The sequence below is a fragment of the Acanthochromis polyacanthus genome, chromosome 8 (assembly GCF_021347895.1).
Source record: "Acanthochromis polyacanthus isolate Apoly-LR-REF ecotype Palm Island chromosome 8, KAUST_Apoly_ChrSc, whole genome shotgun sequence".
NCBI lineage: Eukaryota > Metazoa > Chordata > Actinopteri > Pomacentridae > Acanthochromis > Acanthochromis polyacanthus.
The window spans coordinates 24,723,675-24,744,415 of NC_067120.1; the positions used below are offsets into that span (position 1 = coordinate 24,723,675).

Genomic DNA, 20,741 nt, shown 5'->3' on the forward strand with positions numbered 1-20,741 from the left:
GTCACTTCGCCAATGAACATGGTGGAGTAATGTGACGATCAGTGTACGTTTGACTGTCTGGTTGTCTCTCAGTCTGTCTGCTAGCAACATTACTCAAAAACAGATTAACAGATTTGGATGAAATTTTCAGGGAAAGTCAAAAATGACACAAGGACCAAGTGATTAGATTTTGGCAGTGATGCAGCTTATAGACTGGATCCTCAGATTTGTTAAAGATTTCTGTATCATTGTGAGATGGCGGCACAGCGTCACTGTAACTATGACAACAAGTGAACACTACATCAGCTGCCTGCTGACAATCACATGATTGTGATTCTACTACAAATCGACCACTGTGGACTCATTGGGACTTATCCATCAGAAATGATACAAGGAACAACTGATTAAATTGTGTGGGTGTTTCCAAGGCCCATCAATTCCCGCTGCCTGCTACAAATTCAGGTTGTGTGATTCAGTATCTGTACATAACGTACACATGCATAACGCATGCCGGTACCTGCATTTAAAAGAAAAAAATGCTGCATTTCTGACAATGTCACATGGGGGAAATGCACAGCTTTGGTGGAGTACTGCGCTCTCTGAGTGCTTTTCTCATTATAGCTGTGAACAAAGCTGACCTAACATTATATCTCTGTGTTTGCCTCCATGTGGTTTCACATAATGTGTGTTTTCTGTCTCTCTGTGTGAGAATGTCTCTACAGACATGCAATGTGAACATGCATGACTGTATGTCTCCATGTGTGTTGTCTGTTTTAATGTGTGTGTTCTGTCTGGCTGTTGGAGGCTTCAGGCTGTCTGACAGCTCGGTGTTAAATTCCTCAGTCCAAGAGACCAAAACATGTTGAGCTCAGTTTCGACTGAACAAAACTACAGTTTACCTCTTGAATGTCCCCAAACATCCAAGAATACTTTACAGGATGATTTACTACTTCACAGAACAGACATCAAACCAGTAACTGGCGCAATGTTGGGAGAAACATGTTTATTTTGTGCTGAACAGAACACTTTTAGTAGTATAATCAGAATACAAACTTAAGTACATTAATAAAGTACACTAACATAATTTCAGCAAAAATCTTCCAGCTTTAATACAGAAATGGCAAATATATTGACTCATTCATAGCCTCAGTGTGTGCCTCTCGTAAGTCATCAACATCAAAACATCAAGCCACAGACCTGAGGAATCCTTTTTTTTGTAAAAAAAAAAAAAAAAAAAAAAAAAAGATATGTACTTCAATACTTAACATGATTTGGAAAGCGTTCTCAGAAAGAAAAGATTTTTCTGATTGTTCGGATGACAAAAAACATACACTACCATTCAAAAGTTTGGGGTCACCCAGACAGTTTCATGTTTTCCATGAAAACTCACACTTTTATTAATGTGCTAACATAATTGCACAAGGGTTGTATAATTATCAATTAGCCTTTCAACTCCATTAGCTAACACATTGTACCATTACAACACAGGAGTGATGGTTGCTGGAAATGGGCCTCTGTACCCCTATGTAGATACTCCATCAAAATCCAGCCGTTTCCAGCTACAAAAATCATTTACCACATGAACAATGTCTTGATTGTATTTCTGATTAATTTAATGTTATCTTCATTAAAAAACTGTTGTTCTTTTAAGAATAAGGATGTTTTTAAGTGACCCCAAAGTTTTGAACGGTAGTGTATCTGTTGAAGAATAAAATATAACTAACTTGTTCCTCAAATTGGATTTATTCTTCAATTTTCCAAGCATAATAGATGTCTAAAGTTGCCAGTTTTTAAAAATGTATTAGTAGATGCTTAGCTCTTTGACTTGGAAGTGACGATAATACATAAGAGGCACAAACTAGGAAAACCCCTTCACTATTTTATACTTTTAAATGAACTCAGAATGTATCTCTTGAGCATCAAAGACTGGAAGTGTAGCCTTTAAAAAGTGCCAAAAGTATTTGTTAAAACCATGATCACACATAAGGTAATGTGGATTGTAAATGTACAGATATGCATTGCATTCACAAAACAGAGTTTTTTGTAATTGGACAGGAGACTAACATGATAGTAAGTTCCACTGTGGCCTTTATTTGTTAACATTGTGATAACTGGAGCATGTTGAATTAACTTTTAACAGTTTCTTTTTTGCTGTGCAACACTGGATGGACTGCGACCAAAACAAAATTACTCTGATAGTGAAGACATCTTAAAAACCTGATGACTCTCAGGCAAGTTCTTAAAGTGTTCTAATTATTGCCCATTTAATCAGTTGGACATTGTATTCTAACTATGAGATAATTTTATCATGATTATGAGAGAAGGATTGTTTGATGAGATTGTCATAATGTAGTCATTATGAAATTTAAGTTTCCTAATTTCTTTTTCGTTTGAGGATGCAGTGGACTTAAGTACATTTAAGCCGTAGTAATAATAACGTAAACACATCTTGTTTCTTTGCTTTGACTTTCTACTCTAGTTTGCTGATTGACCTGCTGTCACACCGCTACTATAAGGAAACAGCAGAAACACTAAATATCTTTGGTGTACTTGAACTGAGCTATATTATATACAGAATTCATAGAACAGAAGAAGTTCAACAGATTGTCACCTACAAAGAGGCCAAAAGCACTCAGTGGTTTGACACCCCTCCTACGCTTCCTTTGTTAAACCTAGAAACTTGCAATAAGATTCTTCATCCTGCCCACAAACCTCTCCATCCATATGATCCAAGATCAATTCATTATTTAGAATTGATTTTAAAGATACAGTGTTATAATATCAATTTCCAGACAGTCCTTTTCTGACCATGTTTTATTTTTCACATACTTTTGCTTTTTTGCACAAAAATCAAATTTTGGAAGCCACCATCCTTCCTGCTACAGTTACAGTGTGATGGTGTATACAGGTTTTTGAAAAATTCAACATCTGAAGTCACTGCTGAGGGCAAAAATTGAAATATATATTCAGGGTCCACAATCAACAGTATCTTTTACACTTCGAAGCCCAACTGAATTTGAATCCTGTGATTTTTATACTGAAGCATGGCTTGGTTTTCTATCATCTATCTATCTATTTGAGAAAAACACAGAACACAACAAAAAAAATAAACATAAAACAAAGTGTCATACACAAAAACTAAGTAACAATGAGGACCTTTCCAGTTTGTGAAAATTATACTCAGCACTGCTGCTTCCATGAGCTGTACAGTTGCTCAGTACATGAACAAACACATTTCTAAAAGCACTGAGAGCACCGTTAATTCAAAAATGTGTTAAAAGTGTCTTAAAAGACCTTAAAATCCATAAACACTAAGATAAATGACCAATCAGTTTTAAATAATAAGCTGCTGAACTGTTAACTGAGGTGTTAACTTTACAAATTTACATATTGTGTAAGTAAGGCAAGTTAGAACTGAATGTAACAGCTTAACCTTCCCCATTAAAACTCATACGGAGAGACGAACAGGGTGACCTTGGTGAGGTAGCGGCCCAGCAGGGTGTTGTGCTCCAGCTCGCTCATCTCCACTTCAGCCTCCAGATTGGCTGGACCCTTGATGGGCGTCACCAGGAGTAAGGTGCCTGTCTGCCGGCCTGAACGCTGCATGCTGAAATGGCCCCGTCCACGACCACCCGCCAGGCCGAATCGCAGTGTGTCACCCAGCACACGAGCTGCAGACACCCGGAAGAGGACACGAGGTGCGGACATGTTGGACACCACAGAGAGGAAGTGGAAGGAGATGGAGTTTGGTGCTTGAATGCAGGCTGTGTCTCCCATCATGCATGGGTTCCTTTCACAGCGCCTGAAAAAGCACCAACAGGGTAAAGTTATCTTAGGATTTGGTTCGCTTACTTCCTATTGTAGGCTCAAGCTGTAATTTTTTAAATAAGTTTAACCTTTAATATATTTGTTTACAATATTCTGCTAGGGCTGCACAGAGAGGTAGTGGTTAGCACTTTCACCTTGCAGCAAGAAGTTCCTCGGTTCAAATCCCGGGGTGGGCCTGGGATCTTTCTGCATGGAGTTTGCATGTTCTCCCTGTGCATGTGTGGGTTTTCTCCTGGTACTCCGGCTTCCTCCCACAGTCCAAAAATATGCTGAGGTTAGTTGGTAACTCTAAATTGCCTGTAGGTGTGAATGTGAGTGTGATTGTTTGTCTGTATATGTAGCCCTGTGACAGACTGGTGACCTGTCCAGGGTGTCCCCTGCCTTCGCCCGAGTCAGCTGGGATAGGCTCCAGCACCCCCCACGACTCTAGTGAGGATAAAGCGGTGTATAGAGAATGGATGGATGGATATTATGCTAGTCTGACTCAGTGGATGTAGATTTCAGATATCAGCCTGCCTTTTCTTCCACACATTTCATGTGGCTTTCTCCCCCATTTCAGTACTCTGTGTTAAAATTTTCTAGATCTCCTTTACCACAGGAATCTATACACACAGTTTTTTTTATTTAAATGTTGGGATAATGCATTTTTTTTGGTGAATCATCCACTTACATGACAGTTCCTACCTCCCTGTGTGCACGTGTTCTACCAAAACAATCCCTCAATCACTATCTTTCAGTGGCCATGTTGCTTCATCCTGGGAATAAATACAAACAAACATGTTGTTCCTCTATAAGCAGAAAGATGATGAATTGCAGCCAGACCACTGTCCTTCACTGATACAGTGCTGTAGAAATGGGCCATTTTTACATTACACTGTCTAATAGTCTCCTCTAATGTGATCCTTACAATGTTTAGCTGTCTAAGGACCACAAGTGATTCCAAGCTCACAGGAACAACACAGACTGTGCAGTGATTCTGATGTAGTGGCTGAAACACATTACTCCAATCATACTTTGGGAGAGTCTTCTTCATCGGCTGGATGTTGTCCAGCCGATGAGTCTTTGGCTCGCTCTCGCTGCAAATAGCCTCTCCATTTTTACAACTCATCTTAAAACCCACTTGTTCACCCTGGCCTTTTGCTGTGCAGAGTCACCTTTAACGGATCTTTTATCTGTTTTATTTTACTGTTTTATTGTTTTGCTTTTATTGCTCTCATATTTTCGATGATTTATTTGACTGTAAAGCACTTTGGTTGGCCATAAGGCCTTTAAAAGTGCTATATAAATAAATCTGACATTAACATTGACATTGACCTGCAGAGGGGCTGCACGGTGGCTTGGTTGGCACTTTCGCCTTGCAGGTAGAAGATCTCCGGTTCCCGTCCCAGCCTTCCTGGGATCGTACTTCATGGAGTTTGCATGTTCTCCCTGTGTGTATGTGTGGTTTTTCTCTAGCTACCTCCCACAGTCCAAAAATATGCTCATTTTAATTGATTATTCTAAATTGCCCGTAGGTGAGAATGTGAGGGTGATTGTTTGTCTGTCTGTGTAGTCCTCTGATAGACTGGGGACCTGTCCAGGGTGTCTCCTGCGTTCACCCCAAGTCAGCTGGGATAGACTCCAGCCTCCCCGTGATCCTAATGAGGATTAAACGGTGAATAGATAATGGATAGATGTATTGAAATGCAGGCCACAGAATGTCAGTATTAATGGCATCACATCCTCCACCATCATCCTGAACACTGGCTCAGGCCACTGCTGTACACACTGATGACCTACAGCTGGAGAGCACACTACAAGAACAATCTTGTGGAGAATTTCACAGACGCACACACAGTAGTGGTTGGACTCAACACGCACGAAAATGAATTGGCATACAGGCTGAAGGTGGAGGACCTGGCACAGTGGTGAGGGGACAATAACCTCATCCTCAGCATCCAGAAGATCAAGGAGATGATTGTTGATTTCCACACATCTGGAACGCCACCTCTGCACATCGATGATGCAGCTGTGGAGATAGTCCCCTCTTGTCAAGTACCTCGGGATACAACTGTCCAACACCCTCACCTGGCACACCAAAACCACTGCTATAATGAAGAAAGGCCACCAGCCCCTCCACTTCCTGAGGAAGCTGATGCGGGTAGGCTGAAGGCTGATGTGCCCAGGTCCTTCTACAACTGTGTGGTGGAGAGCGCCTAACTTCCTGCCTTTCTGTGTGGTGTGGAGGCTGCACTGTAGCAGAGAAGGAGGTGCTGCAGAAAGCGATAAAGTCTGCACAGAGAACCATCAGGTGCTGCTTACTATTCACTGGGGACATCTACATCACCAGATGCAATGAAAGAGCCACCTGTATCCTCCGTGACCTCACCTACCCTGCACACAACCTGTTCACCCCCCTGTCCTGGGGAAGGAGACTACGCTGCATCCAGGGAAAACATCCCAACCGAGAAATGGCTTCTACCTGTATGTGGTCAGGCTGCTGAACTGCTCCTCCCCACAATAAACATTTGCACATACTCACTTTCAAATCGTCACTCTGCACTTCAAGAGCATGCCTTGATGCTGCAGCACTGACACTGTTAATGTGATTTACATCTAGTGAGTTGTTGTAGCTACTCTTCTGCTGCTTCTCTTCATTGTTTCACTGACCACCTTAAAGCTGTTGTTCATCGTGCAATGTTGTATATAGGTTTAATTTGTTGTTTACCTTAGTTTCATGTTTACCTTAGCTTTATGTCTACCTTAGTTTTATTTCCTTTATCCTCGCTCATTATTTATATACTGTATATTAATTTTTAAAATGAAATCTCACACAGTGAACTAAGAACTGAGAGACTGCATTTGTTCTTATCATGTCACATAGTTGGAATTACAATTGAAGTGGAGTCTAAGAGGTACATAGCTTAAATTCAAGTTGAGTCTGCGTTTTATATTGTGACTCGTTATATAACTGTACCTTAAATATGTTTTGATAAGCAGCTAAAATAGCAACAAATTGTGTCAGTGTCCAAACATACATGGACCTATAGATGCATGCTGTCTCGGCGATCTACAAAATTAGAAAAAACACTATTGTGTTTAACTCGTGCTACATCTCCAGGTGCCAGCTGAAGATTAATGTAATTGTAACAAATTTAAGTTATCCGCAGTGAGTGGGAGCGTACAAGACAGGAGTAGTGGCATGAATAGAGTATACATTATTAGAGAGCATAAATTAATAACTTGTGTGAAGTATGTTTTTCTCTCCATGTCCCCTCCTGAGCTTCACAGCGATGCTATCAATGGGAGTATGATGTTTGTGTCCTTCTTTTCACTTCCTGTAAAAAGTTTGTTATTTTTGATGAGTCATGTTGCACTCAGAGACAAATTCAATCCAGTGTGGTTAGCTGCAGCCCAGTAAGACCGCCCACCATACGAAACCACACTTGATGGTTAGCTCGTGGGTTGCATTTGCTAGCAAAACAACATCATGTGTCTGAGGTCAGCCTTAAGTCAAAAACCTCCTTTACATGTCCAAAAAAATTGTGGTTGTGATCCAGATAGCTGGAATATATTCATGTATTCTCCCTCCTCCTCCACATACGCCTCCTGTCTTCTGTCTAATCCAAGAGAATCTGATTGTTCTGAACCACTGTGACTCTCCAGAGACTTCCCTCTTAATGTCACCCTCTTGTCACTGTGTTTTTTATTTATTTATTTTTACAAGATTTCTTAGCCCACTGGCTGAAAAACACCCCAAAGTACTGGATTCACACCAGCATGTTTCACCATGGGAGTGGTGATCTTGACTTTGAATGCCTCTTCTTTCTTAAAAACACTTTTATACGGTTTTAGAGACTTTCCCTCTATTGTGAGTGTGCAGGTCAACCTCAGTGATGAGCTCTAACAAGACTTGCAATTGACTGACCTGACTAGAGAACTACCAAATCATCTGTTCTCAGTTTGTAGTCTATTGGATTGCTGTAGAACATGTTAGAAATGGCCAGGACCATTTGGAATGTAGAAGCTGCATTTTGTCAAACACCTGTTTCAGTTTTAAGGAATATTAATAATTTTGGACACAACATTTTTAGTAAAAATGCAAAACAAACAAACAGCCACAAAAAACATCTACAATAATATTTTGCCTTATTTTGCCACTTGTTCGTAATATTTCTATCTGGAGAAAACATAATGCTTAAACCAAAATTTGGCCTGAGAATTAATCTTATTGGGTTTACCTGAATGTATGTGAGCCTGTTTACAAGTCTGTTGGCTGTATTTTGGGTTGCATTAAAAGCCAAAAACAAAATTCATATAGATATAAAAATTTGCTCTCCACTCAGTGAAAAGATCTTATTTAGTTGTCTCGTCTTGGACCTTGCTTTTCAGACATTTTCTTTTTAAAATGCCAGCTACTAACTCAGATATTGGGACTGTCCTTCTGGACAGTGACAAATCATTTTTCACATTGCTACCATTTGCTGTGGCCCTAAATTCTGAAGTGCCTTTACATTAGTTCGGAAATCTTTAAACTTTGAAAACTTCTAAATGTTTTTTCTGACCTGAGGTCACTGTCAATCTTCTCTAGCAGATTAACTTTACAAAACCCTTAACCTAACATTGCATGTGGCAGAGATGCCCCCCTGGAGATTCCAACAACCACAACACTGTCCTCCCTGCTTTACTGCAGCATACAATTTTGATTCAGCAGTAGGAATAAATCAAAACTCAGCAGTTCGTCTGAGGTCAAACCTCATTCTGACTCTCAGCCCAGTTTCTCTTAGTGGAGGGATGCTAAATGATGGGTGGAAAAGGGAAGTGGTTGACAGGATGGTTCAACTCATTGTTTTCAGATCTCTCTCTCCTGTCATTGACATTTTATCTCAGTCATTATCTTCAGCCCAGTTTGCATGCTTTCTCTTTTCTCTACTTACTTTGTTTGTTGTTTCTTTGTGCTCTAGATTTCATTTTAGTATATTTTAAGGCAACAAGTCTCTTAGCTACTGATTAGTTGTCGAGCTAACAGTGGCGTCAGGCTCAATGGACGACTTGTGTTTAATTCAGAGTCAGTGTTTGGTATCTGTCCATAGCTGTTGAGCATCCTTAAGATAAGTTGTGGTGATTCTCGGATTTTTCATCTTGCACCAATCTCAGATTTAAATCTGTATTTGTCTTGTGCTTGAAGTAGTGGTTCGCAGTGTCTCCTCTCAGATGTTTCTAGAACCTGTTGTGTAGCTGCATCCTTTCTATGTGGAGTTTGCATATTTTCTCCGTGACTATATATCTACTAGATTGGTGAACCTAAATTTATTATAAGTGTGAGGGTGAGTCCCTCTCTAGATGCGATGGACTGGGAACCTGGTCATACAGTACCACTTATCTCTCCATGTCAGCTGGGATAGGCTCCAGTCCCCAGATCCAAATTGATTCCAAAATTATGGCTATTCATTTGTATATACATGCAAACTCCTCCTCACTGCATCCATAAGCAGTTACATTTGTGAGACTCCATGCTTCTTTGATCAAATGGTCTGCACTTATATTACGCCTTTTAACCTCAGCAAGATTATGCAAAATTTTACAATGTATTTATCATTCACCCATTTACAAAGACACACAATGGTGGGAGAGATGCAATGCAAGGGCCATGCTCACTTGGGCTTCAGTGTCTTATCCAAGGACACTTTAACACATGGAGGGATGGAAATGCCAACCTTGCAATTGGTGAACAACTCGCTCTTACGCCTCCAGATTGTGTCCTAGATGGCCCATTGACTTTATATTGTGATGACCACATATAAATGAAAATCTGTTTTCTAGGCTCTCGAAAAATTTTGCGAATACCAAACCATAATGGATTCCAATTTGTTTGCCATTTGTGTGCAGTTTCATAACAAGTTCTATTAGCCTGAAATGTCCATGCAGGTCAGAGGTAATCCTGGATCAAGATTAGTTTAAGAAGTTATAATAAAACCCCAGCAAGTTCTTTTTACTTGTCACAGAATGATTCACACCTTAAAGATCTGGGGCCTCATTTATAAAGCTTGCGTACGCACAAAACAGGGCTAGACTTTCTACGCAAAGGTTGTGATTTATAAAAACAAACTTGGCGTGAAAATGTGCGCACCGGTTCGCCAACCTTGATTCTTGATGCTTGCTTACGCACAAAACAGGGCGTAAATCACAAACTTTGCGTAGAAAGTGGCGTACGCTGTGTTCGTTGTGATTTCTAAAACAAACTTGGCGTGAGAATGTGCGCACCGGTGCGCCAACTTTGATGCTTGCTTAAGCACATTTTGGAGACAGAGGGAACGGCAGTGCCGGAGGGTGAAGTGGCGAATTGAAACCAGATTGATCTCAAACCTTTATTGTTATCACATATTAGACTTGTAGAGCCGGATAATCATAAACCCTCATTGTTGTAGATATTCATATAGTGCGTCATTCGGCCGACGACTTTATTTGCAGAACTATGTTCATATATCAACAGGGGCGGATTGAACGTTATTTCATTCGGTCGTTTGACCGAAGGGCCACATCTGGGGCCGGTGCGGTGATCTTTATTAAATAATTTTGTTTGCTGATCACCCGGCGCCGGTATGGCTCATCGGGGAAAGCAGAAGACCCATTTACAGGGGTGGTCTCCGACGCAGTGGCTCGGGTTCGGTTCCTGCCCGCGGCACTTTTATGCATGTCTTCCCCAGACTCTTCTCCCCATTTCCTGTCACTATTCACTGCAACTATCACAGTAAAAAGGCAAAAAAAAAAAAAAAGTAAAGAATTTTGTTTATTTATCCATATGCGGCCGAATGGGATGAGCGTCCAACCATTAATCAGCCCTGTACAGGCACGCAGGCACACATGCTTCACACCACAACCCCGAGTGAAAATTAATTTGTCTATGTGAACCGAAAAAATGTACATTCAATCAGTTTACAAATTATTTGTACATCGGACATGATCATAACAAATTTAGTGGCAGGGTGGCCTGGGTCAACACATGATTCATTCATCCTGACGCACAGCAGTGAAAAGACTGCCGGCCGGCGCTGCGTGAAATGCCGTGGATCAGCAGCTTACTTATATACAGATACATTCATGAGTTACTTTGCATTGACCATTCATGGTAAAATGTGGGTGTGTTGTGGGCGGAATGTGAGGTGGATCCACCTGTGCAATCTTCCAGCTGGTGTCTGATTTATCAAGAAATTGTATGCAGCTGTGCTTACCCAAAGTTTTATAAATCAGGGGCGAAGGGCATAAGCCAATTTCGTATTATCGGCGTACGCAAACTTTAGTATGGATCCTACGCAATGTTTTATAAATGAGGCCCCAGGTGTGTAATGGTGACATAAAGGTCAGAAAGAAATATACAGCTTAGTAGAAAACTATTATTAGAGAGATGGAAATGTGAGGAGAAAGGATGTTAATCTGAGTGATATATACTCTTACATTGGTGACGTCTTGATGTATGTAGCATTTTTCATCTCAGGACACTCCACTGCCACACACTGAAAACCTCCAAAAGTGTTCACACACACCTGGTCCACTGTGCAGTTGTGCATCTGGTTTTCACACTCGTCAATGTCTGAAAATGAAAAATCAGATGTGAGAGTTTCAACCACAAGTTCACATATCTCTAGACATTCCTTAACTGATTGGATGACCTCTGACCTGTGCAGCTACGGCCACCTTGGGCCAGATCGTAGCCATCTGGACAGAAGCAGTGGAAGCTTCCAGGTGTGTTTACACACTGATGGATGCAGAGCCGACCGGGTTGACCCAGAGGGAACAGATGACACTCGTCAATATCTGAAACACAGAACTGTTGTGGTTAGAACTAGCCCTACTCTCCTGTATTCTGTTCACTGGCCCCTGTAAAATCTAGAATATAATTTAAAATCATGTTTCTAACTCTTAATGACTAAGCTCCATCGTATCTTAGAGACCTTAATATATTATATCATCCTAACTGAGAATTTCACTGTCAGACTGCAGGTTTACTTGTGGTTCCCAGAGTTTCCGAAAGCAGAATGGGAGGCAGAGGCTTCAGTTATCAGCTAATCTGTTGTGGAATCAGCTCCCAGTTTGGGTTTGGGGGGCAGAAACCCTCTCTACTTTTAAGATTAAGCTTAAAACTTTCCTCTTTGATAAAACTTATAGTTAGGGCTGCTCAGGATCACCTGAGCTGTCCCCTAGTTATGATGCTCTAACTAGGTTGAGACTGCTGGAGAATTCCCATGATGCACTGGGTTCCTCTCTTTTCCATTCCTCTCTCTTTCTTCCATTGTTACACATTACCATTACATATCATTAACTCTGTGTTTCCTTTGAGGTCCTGTGTTTTTTCTCTCTGCAGGTATCTGTGGATCTGGAGAAAAACATCTCTGATCTGCAGTTTCTGGCCTCGCTGACCACCAAAACATTCATTGTTCAGTTTGTATTGTTTGTCCGTTCTCCTTTTTTAAAAAAAAAAAAAAAAAAAAAAGATCAACTGTTTATTGATTTTTTGCAGACAACAGTTAAGACAAATGAGAAAAGAAGAGAAAAAAGAACCCATCCATAAGGTTAGCATAATACATTGCTGTCTTTGTCTTTGTTTTCACCCCATTAACTCCCCCCCTACTCCTGGTTAGCATATGAAATTCACAAAATTGTTCAAGCAACAAAACACAGACACAAAAAAAGGACAGAAATTAAACCAAAACAAATCTCTCTCATACATCATTCATTCACTCACTCTAGTGTACCCTGGTCCAGAAATCTCATGATCACTGTGTACATACCAGTATATCAGTTCATGCAAACATATCTGTACAACATTTTTTTTTACATTTTAACCAGATGGACAGTAAACAAAACACACAAGAGATAAGCATATAATTCACTGTACAGCCAGAAATGAGAATTGAAGTGTAATTTGTCTGTTCTCCATCTGCTATCCTGCTATCCGTACCCCAACCTCATCCTGCTATCCCCACTCCCTCATCCCTAATATCACCCCAACCAGGAGAGGCAGATGACCGCTTACCAAGGTGCGGGATAAGCAATCATCTGCCTCTTGGTTCTGTCTGAGTTTTTTTCTTCCCCATTAAGAAGGTTATTTTTCTTTTGGCTCCTTCACACTGTTGACAATAACTTGCTTCTAAGGAATCCAAAGGCAACTTTGGATTGTTGGGTTCTCTGTTTAAAATTTGTAAGATCTTGATTTTACTATGTGAAGTGACATCATGCTGTGCTATGTATGACGTAAGTTGTGAATTGGTGCTATATAAACAAGAAAAGCACTCAGAGACCGCACTACTCCGCCAAGGTTGCTCAGTCGTTGTATAATTTCTGATGGATTAGTCCCGATAAGTCTGCAGCGGTGGATTTGTAGTAGGATCGCAGTTATGTGATCGTCAGCAGGCAGCTGACATAGTGTTTACTTGTTGTCATAGTTACAGTGATGCCGTGCCGCTATCTTGCAATGATATGGAAATCCTGAACAAATCTGTGGATCCAGACCATAAGCTACATCACTGCCAAAATCTAGTCTCTGTCATTTCTGATCTTCCTTGAAAATGTCATCCAAATCTGTTTTTACATTTTTGAGTAATGCTGCAGACAAACGTATGCTGATCATCACCTAACTGAATAAAATTGAATGAAATTAATCAGGAATTTAATCTGCAGCTAAATCAGCAGTAACAGAAGAACTGCTAGTATGATATTGTGAAATTAGTTATTGGTCCAAAGTATTTATTACCTGTGCAGATGTTGTTGTCACGTCCTGATATGGTGAAACCCACATCACAGGTGCAGCGGGTGGAGCCCAGGAAGTGTGTGCAGTGAGAGGGTCGGACAGAGGAGGAGGAGGGAGAGGATGACGTGGGTGATGAAGACAAGTAGGGAGAATATGAAGATGCTGAAGAGGAGGAAGAGGATGCGGACAGAGCTGCAGAGGCATGGAAAGAGGAGGAAGAGGAAGGAGCAACAGGAGAGAAGGAGTTGGTGGTGATGTTTAGGCCTGGAGATATAAAAAAAGATAAGTGAAAAATGCTTATCCAAAAATATCAAGAGTGTCCTTGAATTATACCTGAAAATATGACTCACGTCTGCACATGGGCTGCTGGCCACTCCACTTCAGAGACTCCAGACACACTCGGGTGCGAGGGCCTATCAGCTCATAGCCGGGTTTGCACAGGAAGTGGACCTCGTGTCCGACACCAAACACTCTCCCCAGTCTGCGGCCATGAGCAGGGGGCTCTGGTTTGGGGCAGGAGGCTATGAGCAGACAGAGGCAGGTTCATTCATATTCTGAGATGATGTTTCTCAGCCTGAAGACTTTCTGCTTATTTAGCAATTTAAGTCATTATCTGATATAATATAGTTATCAAGGGCTGCACAGTGACTTGGTGGTTGGCACTCCACTAACCTGGAGTTCCCGCTAAAATGCCATTTTTCCTGTGTTCCACCCCCCTGATTAACAAATTGAATCTGAAATAAAACAGTTAAAATGAAATTTAAATCTCCTTTTTTTGGTTTTATTTTTTTCATTGATGTCTCTTGTAATTGTGGGAAAAAAATTTTTAGTCAACAAAATATTTTAAATAAAAATTATTATGCATGAAATGTGTCCTACAACCCTGTTAGCATAACCCTTTAGCTGACAGAAGATGAAGAAAACAGTGAATTACATGATTTACTGGAGTTGACATCATCAAACAGTTTTCCGAAAGAATGGGTAAAGCAAAGCTATGTCCTCTCTTCAATTTTTTCGGATTTTCATAACCTTGTCAGCCTTCATTGAATGCTTCACTTTACCTCATGCGACCCTTTTATGCATATATGCATAAGACAAATTATTTTTTTTTTTTTTTACTTTTTTACACCAGTAAGTTTGTCCTCTTGGTCAGCAGTAGCAGCTCGCTAAATATCTAGCATCTACTCCTGAGAAAAAGCTGACCTTAGCATTGATTGCCAACCCTGTTACTGTTATAAGAGTAGGGTTGGCAAACAACAAGTAAAATATGGAACAAAAATTGTACCACTGATGTGTAAGCTGAGCCAATCAAGCCTTTGATAGTTTATTACCTATTATTGATGAATATGTACCAGAAAATTAAATTGTAAAACAGAAGGTTGATTTTTTCAAAAATTTTGAAGCCCAAATGTCCTCCAATTCTGGAATGACCCATATAGTTTTTAATTTTACACCCAATACTGAATGATATCCTAAAAAGAACAGATGGACTGACATGCCTCTTTTTTCGGCGAAGTCTAGCAGATGTTTGTGTCCAGTTATTGAGCAAAAACTATACAGTCCCTGACAAAAGTCTTGTGGCTTCTCTTAAGTTGTAGGAACAACAAATAACAACTGGACTTGTAGTTGATCAATTGGAATCAGAAATGGCTCATATGAATGACAAAGCCCTCTACATTATATTTATTATGCCAAAATAAAGTTTTGTATCATTCATTGAATTTTATCATTTAATTAGGACAGAAAGGTCAGATTTTGCTTGGACAAAAGTCTTGTCACATACAAAAATAATGTTGAAATTATACATATACTTTATTCTGAATACTCAAATATGCTATAAAAACATCAGAACATTAAGTCATGGTGTCTTGCAAAAAAGAATTAATATCATGTATGACTCCCATGAGCTTGGAGGACTGCATCCATACATCTCATCAATGACTCAAATAACTTATTGATAAAGTCATATTAAATGGCAAAGAAAACAGTCTTGCAGGGTTCCCAGAGTGCATCAAGATTCTTCGGTTTCATCTTCCAAGCCTTCTCCTTCATTTTACCCCAGACATGCCCAATAATGTTCATGTCTGGTGACTGAGCTGGCCAATGCTGGAGCTCCTGGACCTTCTTTGCTTTCAGGAACTTTGATGTGGAGGCTGAAGTATGAGAAGGAACACCATTCTGCTGCAGAATTTGCCCTCTCTTATAGTTTGGGATGTAATGGGCAGCAAGAATTTCTTGATACTTCAGGCTGTTGATGTTTGAATCCACTCTGCAGAGCTCTCGTACACTCCATACCGGATGTAACCAGAAACCATGATTTTTCTTTCACAAAACTTGACTGTTTTCTTGGTGAATCTTGCATCAGTGCAGCTTCTGCAGGATTTGTGTTGACTGGGATGCAGTTCAATGGATGATTCATCAGAAAAATCAAACTTCTGCCACTTTTCATTGTCCATCCTTCCTGCAAGCTGTGGATCTTGACAAATGCAACATGATTTTTTGTTGTCTTCTGTTTAATGCTGGTTTCTGTGCACTAATTTGACCACGGAGAACACCACGTGAGAGAGTTTGACAAACTGTTCTTATAGATACAGGGATTTCTGGCGACCAGTTCACGTGTAACTCTGTTGCAGTGGAAAAAGGGCTGGCCCTGGACTGTCGAAGCAACAAGAGAAGACTCTAACAGGTGTCTGCCTGACCTGGGCTTGTCGTAAACATCACCAGTTTCTTCAGATCTTTTTCTTATCCTCTCTACTTGACATTTGGATACATTAAAGCTGTCTGCCACCTCAGCAGCAGACTTGGTCTTCAGGCTCTTGATGATCAGCACTTTGGTCTGTGGTTGGATCTTTGGCATGCTGTCCGGATCAGGTTGGGCTTAATATGAAGGTCTTGTGTCTTGTGTTTCTTTTTATACACACCTGGGAATGTGTCAGTTACAGTATTTGTCACAGGTGAACTTCTAATCTGTGATTGGTTGAATCATTTAAAGACATGACAAGACTTTTGTCCTTGCAAAAACAGATGTCATGGGCTTTGCCAAGACGTAAACATCAGGACACTTTGACAGGTTCAGTTTGCACCCAGTTATTAATGTGAAAGCCCTTGACATTAAAATGGACCATTTTTTGTGAGAACTGATTGATTAGACATAAAATTATATGCCATTTAAGGTTACTATATCCTTATGCAACAAGACTTTTGTCAGGGACTGTAATCCCAGACAGATGGAAAAAAACAACAAAAAACATAAATTGTTTAGTTGGAGCTGAAGCAGTTTCTTTTTAGAAAATTTTGTAAGTGTAAAATTAACATCGCTTTACCACAGCCTCGGCTTAATGTGCCCTTTAAACTTCTACTGCAGAAGTGCAAACTCTGGGTCAGAATCTTTGGCTTTACACCTGTCTGACACCAGACTTTCTTCCTTATAGTTCACTGAGACTGTACCTTCTCCTACTGAGGGCTCAATGGTAGGATAAAGTGTCATCCCTCACCGTTTTTGCCGCTTTTAAAGATTGCCATGGTGCTATTGTGCAGAGCACTAATCTTCTTTCTTAGGGAGCGCAGACCTTGCTGGTAAGATGCCTCGTGTACCGCCAACATCTTCTCCACCTGCCGCAGCGAGTTCAGGAGATCATGAGTGGGCGGACACTCCTGGGGGCAGGATGAAGGAGTTAGAGGAGAAGTTAGAGGATAGATTTTGCTGCTACTGGAGAGCATGACAGCACGGCCTCACACAACTGTGACTTGCACCATTAGTTCATCTTCTCTCATTACTTGTAATTTGCCGAAAGAAACACATTACTTGCATGAGCATGAGGCCCAACTGTCAAACTCCTTCTGAAGGAGGATACTGTCACCATTTACACTGCCCATCCAAAAAAAGTCACGCAATCTAATTTTTCATTGGACCACCTTTAGCTCTAAGAATAACACACATTTGCCGTGGGATCGTTTAGATAAGCTTCTGCAAAGTCACAGCATTTATTTCTGTCCAAAGATGCATTAATTTTCTGCCAAGATCTTATATTGATGATGAGAGAGTTGAATCACTGTGCAAAGTCTTCTCCAGCACATCCCAAAGTTTCTCAGTGACCCTGAGGTCTGGACTCTGTGGAGGACAATCCATGTGTGAAAATAAGGTGCCATGCTCCCTGAACCACTCATTCACAATGTGAGCCCCATGAATCCTGGCATTGTCATCTTGGAACATGCCATCAGGGAAGAAAAACTCCATTAATGGAAAGACCTGGTCATTCAGTACATTCAGGTAGTCAGCTGACCTTGTTCTTTGGGAACATAACGTTGCTGAACCTGAGCAAGCCCAGATCATAACCCTAACCGCTTCAGAGTCCAATCTTTATGCTACCTAACAAACTGAAGCCTTTTTTTCTGATTAGCCTCACTGATCAGTGGTTTTCTTAGAGCTACACAGCTGTTTAGTCCCAACCCTTTGAGTTCCCTTTGCATTGTGCGTGTGGAAATGCTCTTACTTTCACTATTAAACATAGCCGTGAGTTCTACTGTTGATTTCCTATGATCATCTAAGAGTTTGTTCCGACCACATTTGTTCTTTAAAGATGATGGTTCACCACTATCCTTCAGGTTTCGATAACGCATTGGACGGTTCTTGACACAATTTTATTAGTTTCAGCAGTGTCCTTAGATGTTTTCTTTGCTCGATGCATCTCAGTAATTTGACCCTTCTGAGACAGATTAACATCCTTTCCATGACCACAGGATATCTCTTCTGACATGATTGTTTAAAAAATGAGAAGCTCCTCTCTGCATCAGCTCGGCTTAAATGAAGTTGTTGCCAACTGAAATATATTCATTCAGAAATTATCCAATAAAAGACTCTTATCTGTTTGCTTAGTTAAATCCAAGTGGTGACTTTTTTTTTTGAACAGGCAGTGTATAATCAGAGAGTACAATAAGTAGTACTCATCACTGAGTTTTGTGCAGGAAGCCCCAGGTTTTGTGAGAGAGCCATGAAGACCTTCCCACAACTTCAGAGCTTTCTGATTTATAATTCGTATCAGCTGATTTAAGAGAAAGCTGAACATGAACCAAACTGTATTATTCCTGTTATGCAGAGGACTATATCGGACAACTAACTTAGTCCATCTGAAATGTGTTTCAGGTGTGAGGTCTCTCCATAGACGTGAGGTTTTCCAAGCTGCAGTAACGTCTGGGTGAAAACTGGACCAGAGGCTGCCGCTGACCTCAGGCTGACAGCTGAAACACACCGCGATGCTGCTGACTCACAATGGACATCTGGGTGTGTGTTTTCAGTGTTTGGAGGCATTTCAGTAACAGATGAGAAAAATACTGAAATCATGTTTAGTAAAACTATCTAAGGCTGGAAAAACTGAGAAGGTCCAAAAAGAAGAACACCTCAAATTCTAATTAAAAAAAAATCTTTGTATTCAAATGACAGTTGTTTTCATATTTATCTTCTATTTATTCAAGCTTGAATTGCAAATTTTAAGGAACATTAGCTAGTTTTCCACATAAAAGCAATATTTCTTCTTCTTTTTTAACATTTTTTTAAACATGTTTTTCCAGAATTCTTTAATATTAAAAATTTGAAGTTTTCAAAAAAATATCCGTCAGCTAAACTTTAAACTATTACTGATTAGACAGATAACGGTTCAATTTTTAAAAAAAAAAGTCTTTTGTGAATCTCTTAAGAGTACACAGTTCTCACCTTTAATTTTACTGATGACAGCCTTGGTGAGATTAAACATTTCTTCTCAAGTAAGTTCTGGCCGAGATAGATAGAAAATGAATTATAGACTTAAAAACTATAATTATGTTACAAGATCAGAATTAAACAAAAATTTTCAGTAAAGAAAATCAACTTTACTGAAAAATGCTGTGAAGCTGCAAATTAAATTGCCATTAAGAAATAATTTGATGAACAGCACCTGCAACCTCAACACCAAGAAAGACAAAAGCAGTTGTTTACCTTTTTCTGCAGCAAAATTCTTGCCTCCTGTTGTGATTACTAGGATATTTACAAATATCGGTCATCTACACCCATCTTAACAGATCATCCTTTCTTAATTCACACCTGAGTCACTTGTCTGATTAAATAACAAGTGAATGAAGTGAAATTGACCAAATACGTTTTTTCTAATGCTTAACATCCATTTCGGCCTTTGAACCCATAAAAGCACAAACCGTCTGCTTGTTTCCACAGCTTATTGCCCCAGTGTGGAAGTAATTTATGAGAGGTTAAATCCAATCCAAATACAAACTTTTACTATTTTTTAGAAAGGTTAAAAAAGTCAACATTGTAACGTCTGCAGGCTACAGAACTCACCTGAGCAGAAGAAAATGTGATGTTCTGTAAACTCATCATCAGCACAATGACCACAGCAACATTCATCGTGGACAAAAGCCTCATCCTGATAAAGCGGCTCCTGATGAACTCTCAGTGCTCTGTAGATCAGCTCTGAGTCTTCAGCTCCTCCACTGCTTCTCCAAAACTAAACCATCTCCTCCAGTGCTGCTTCTTTTCGAGGGCACTTGACAAATTTCTCCTTTACTCACTCGCAACACTCCCTCACCTCCACCCACTTCCCTGTCCGACATTTTCAAGGCGGGAGCTGGAGGAGGATGTGGGGGGAAGACCAGCACCCACATCTGGGACATGTTTTCACTTCTTTTTTTGGTCTATCAGCATCCCCAGAAATAGACTCAAATTAAAAGGAGAAGTCAGCTGGCAGTGGTGTCTTTTAATCATCACCCGCACAACAAAGCAGCTACATTTTGGTTGCTATTTCAAATTCAGCACAGGAATGTGATGACTGCTGCAATTACAGCAACTATACATTTCCACTTTTTCTTTTTTTGAAACCCTAAACCTGCTGCCTTGAAGCATAATGCTGTGTGGCTCCTAAATGACAAGGCAGCTATATTTGAAGTCGTTGCTGATAGCCCTGTCTGGATTATTCCCTGCCAGAAAAAAGGAACCTGAAAGACATGTTAGAAGACCCTAAATGCACCCTGCAGCTACGAGTCTAAGCTTTAACTCAAATAAATTCAGTCATATATAAAGTATGGTAATAGCAGAGTATAAACACATACTATAATCTCCTATAGGAAGGTTGCAGCAACACATGCATAGTTGACAAATAACAGATTTGCTAGTTTTTGAAGTATAAAGTTAAATTGAAAGTACTTGTAAAGACCATAAAAA

General features: G+C 40.2%; 1 protein-coding gene across 1 annotated transcript; it reads right to left on the reverse strand.

Annotated features, from left to right (window-relative positions):
- Positions 1–967: 967 nt before the first annotated feature.
- On the reverse strand, positions 968–19,999 carry si:dkey-234i14.3 (fibulin-7-like). The gene is made up of 7 exons (XM_051952241.1): positions 19,863–19,999; positions 17,029–17,188; positions 13,881–14,055; positions 13,538–13,830; positions 11,464–11,601; positions 11,242–11,377; positions 968–3,781 (listed from the first exon to the last, which is right to left on the reverse strand). The coding sequence occupies exons 1-7, from the start codon at positions 19,944–19,946 to the stop codon at positions 3,421–3,423; spliced, it is 1,347 nt and encodes a 448-aa protein (XP_051808201.1). The 5' UTR covers positions 19,947–19,999; the 3' UTR covers positions 968–3,420.
- Between the last annotated feature and the right edge of the window lie 742 nt (positions 20,000–20,741).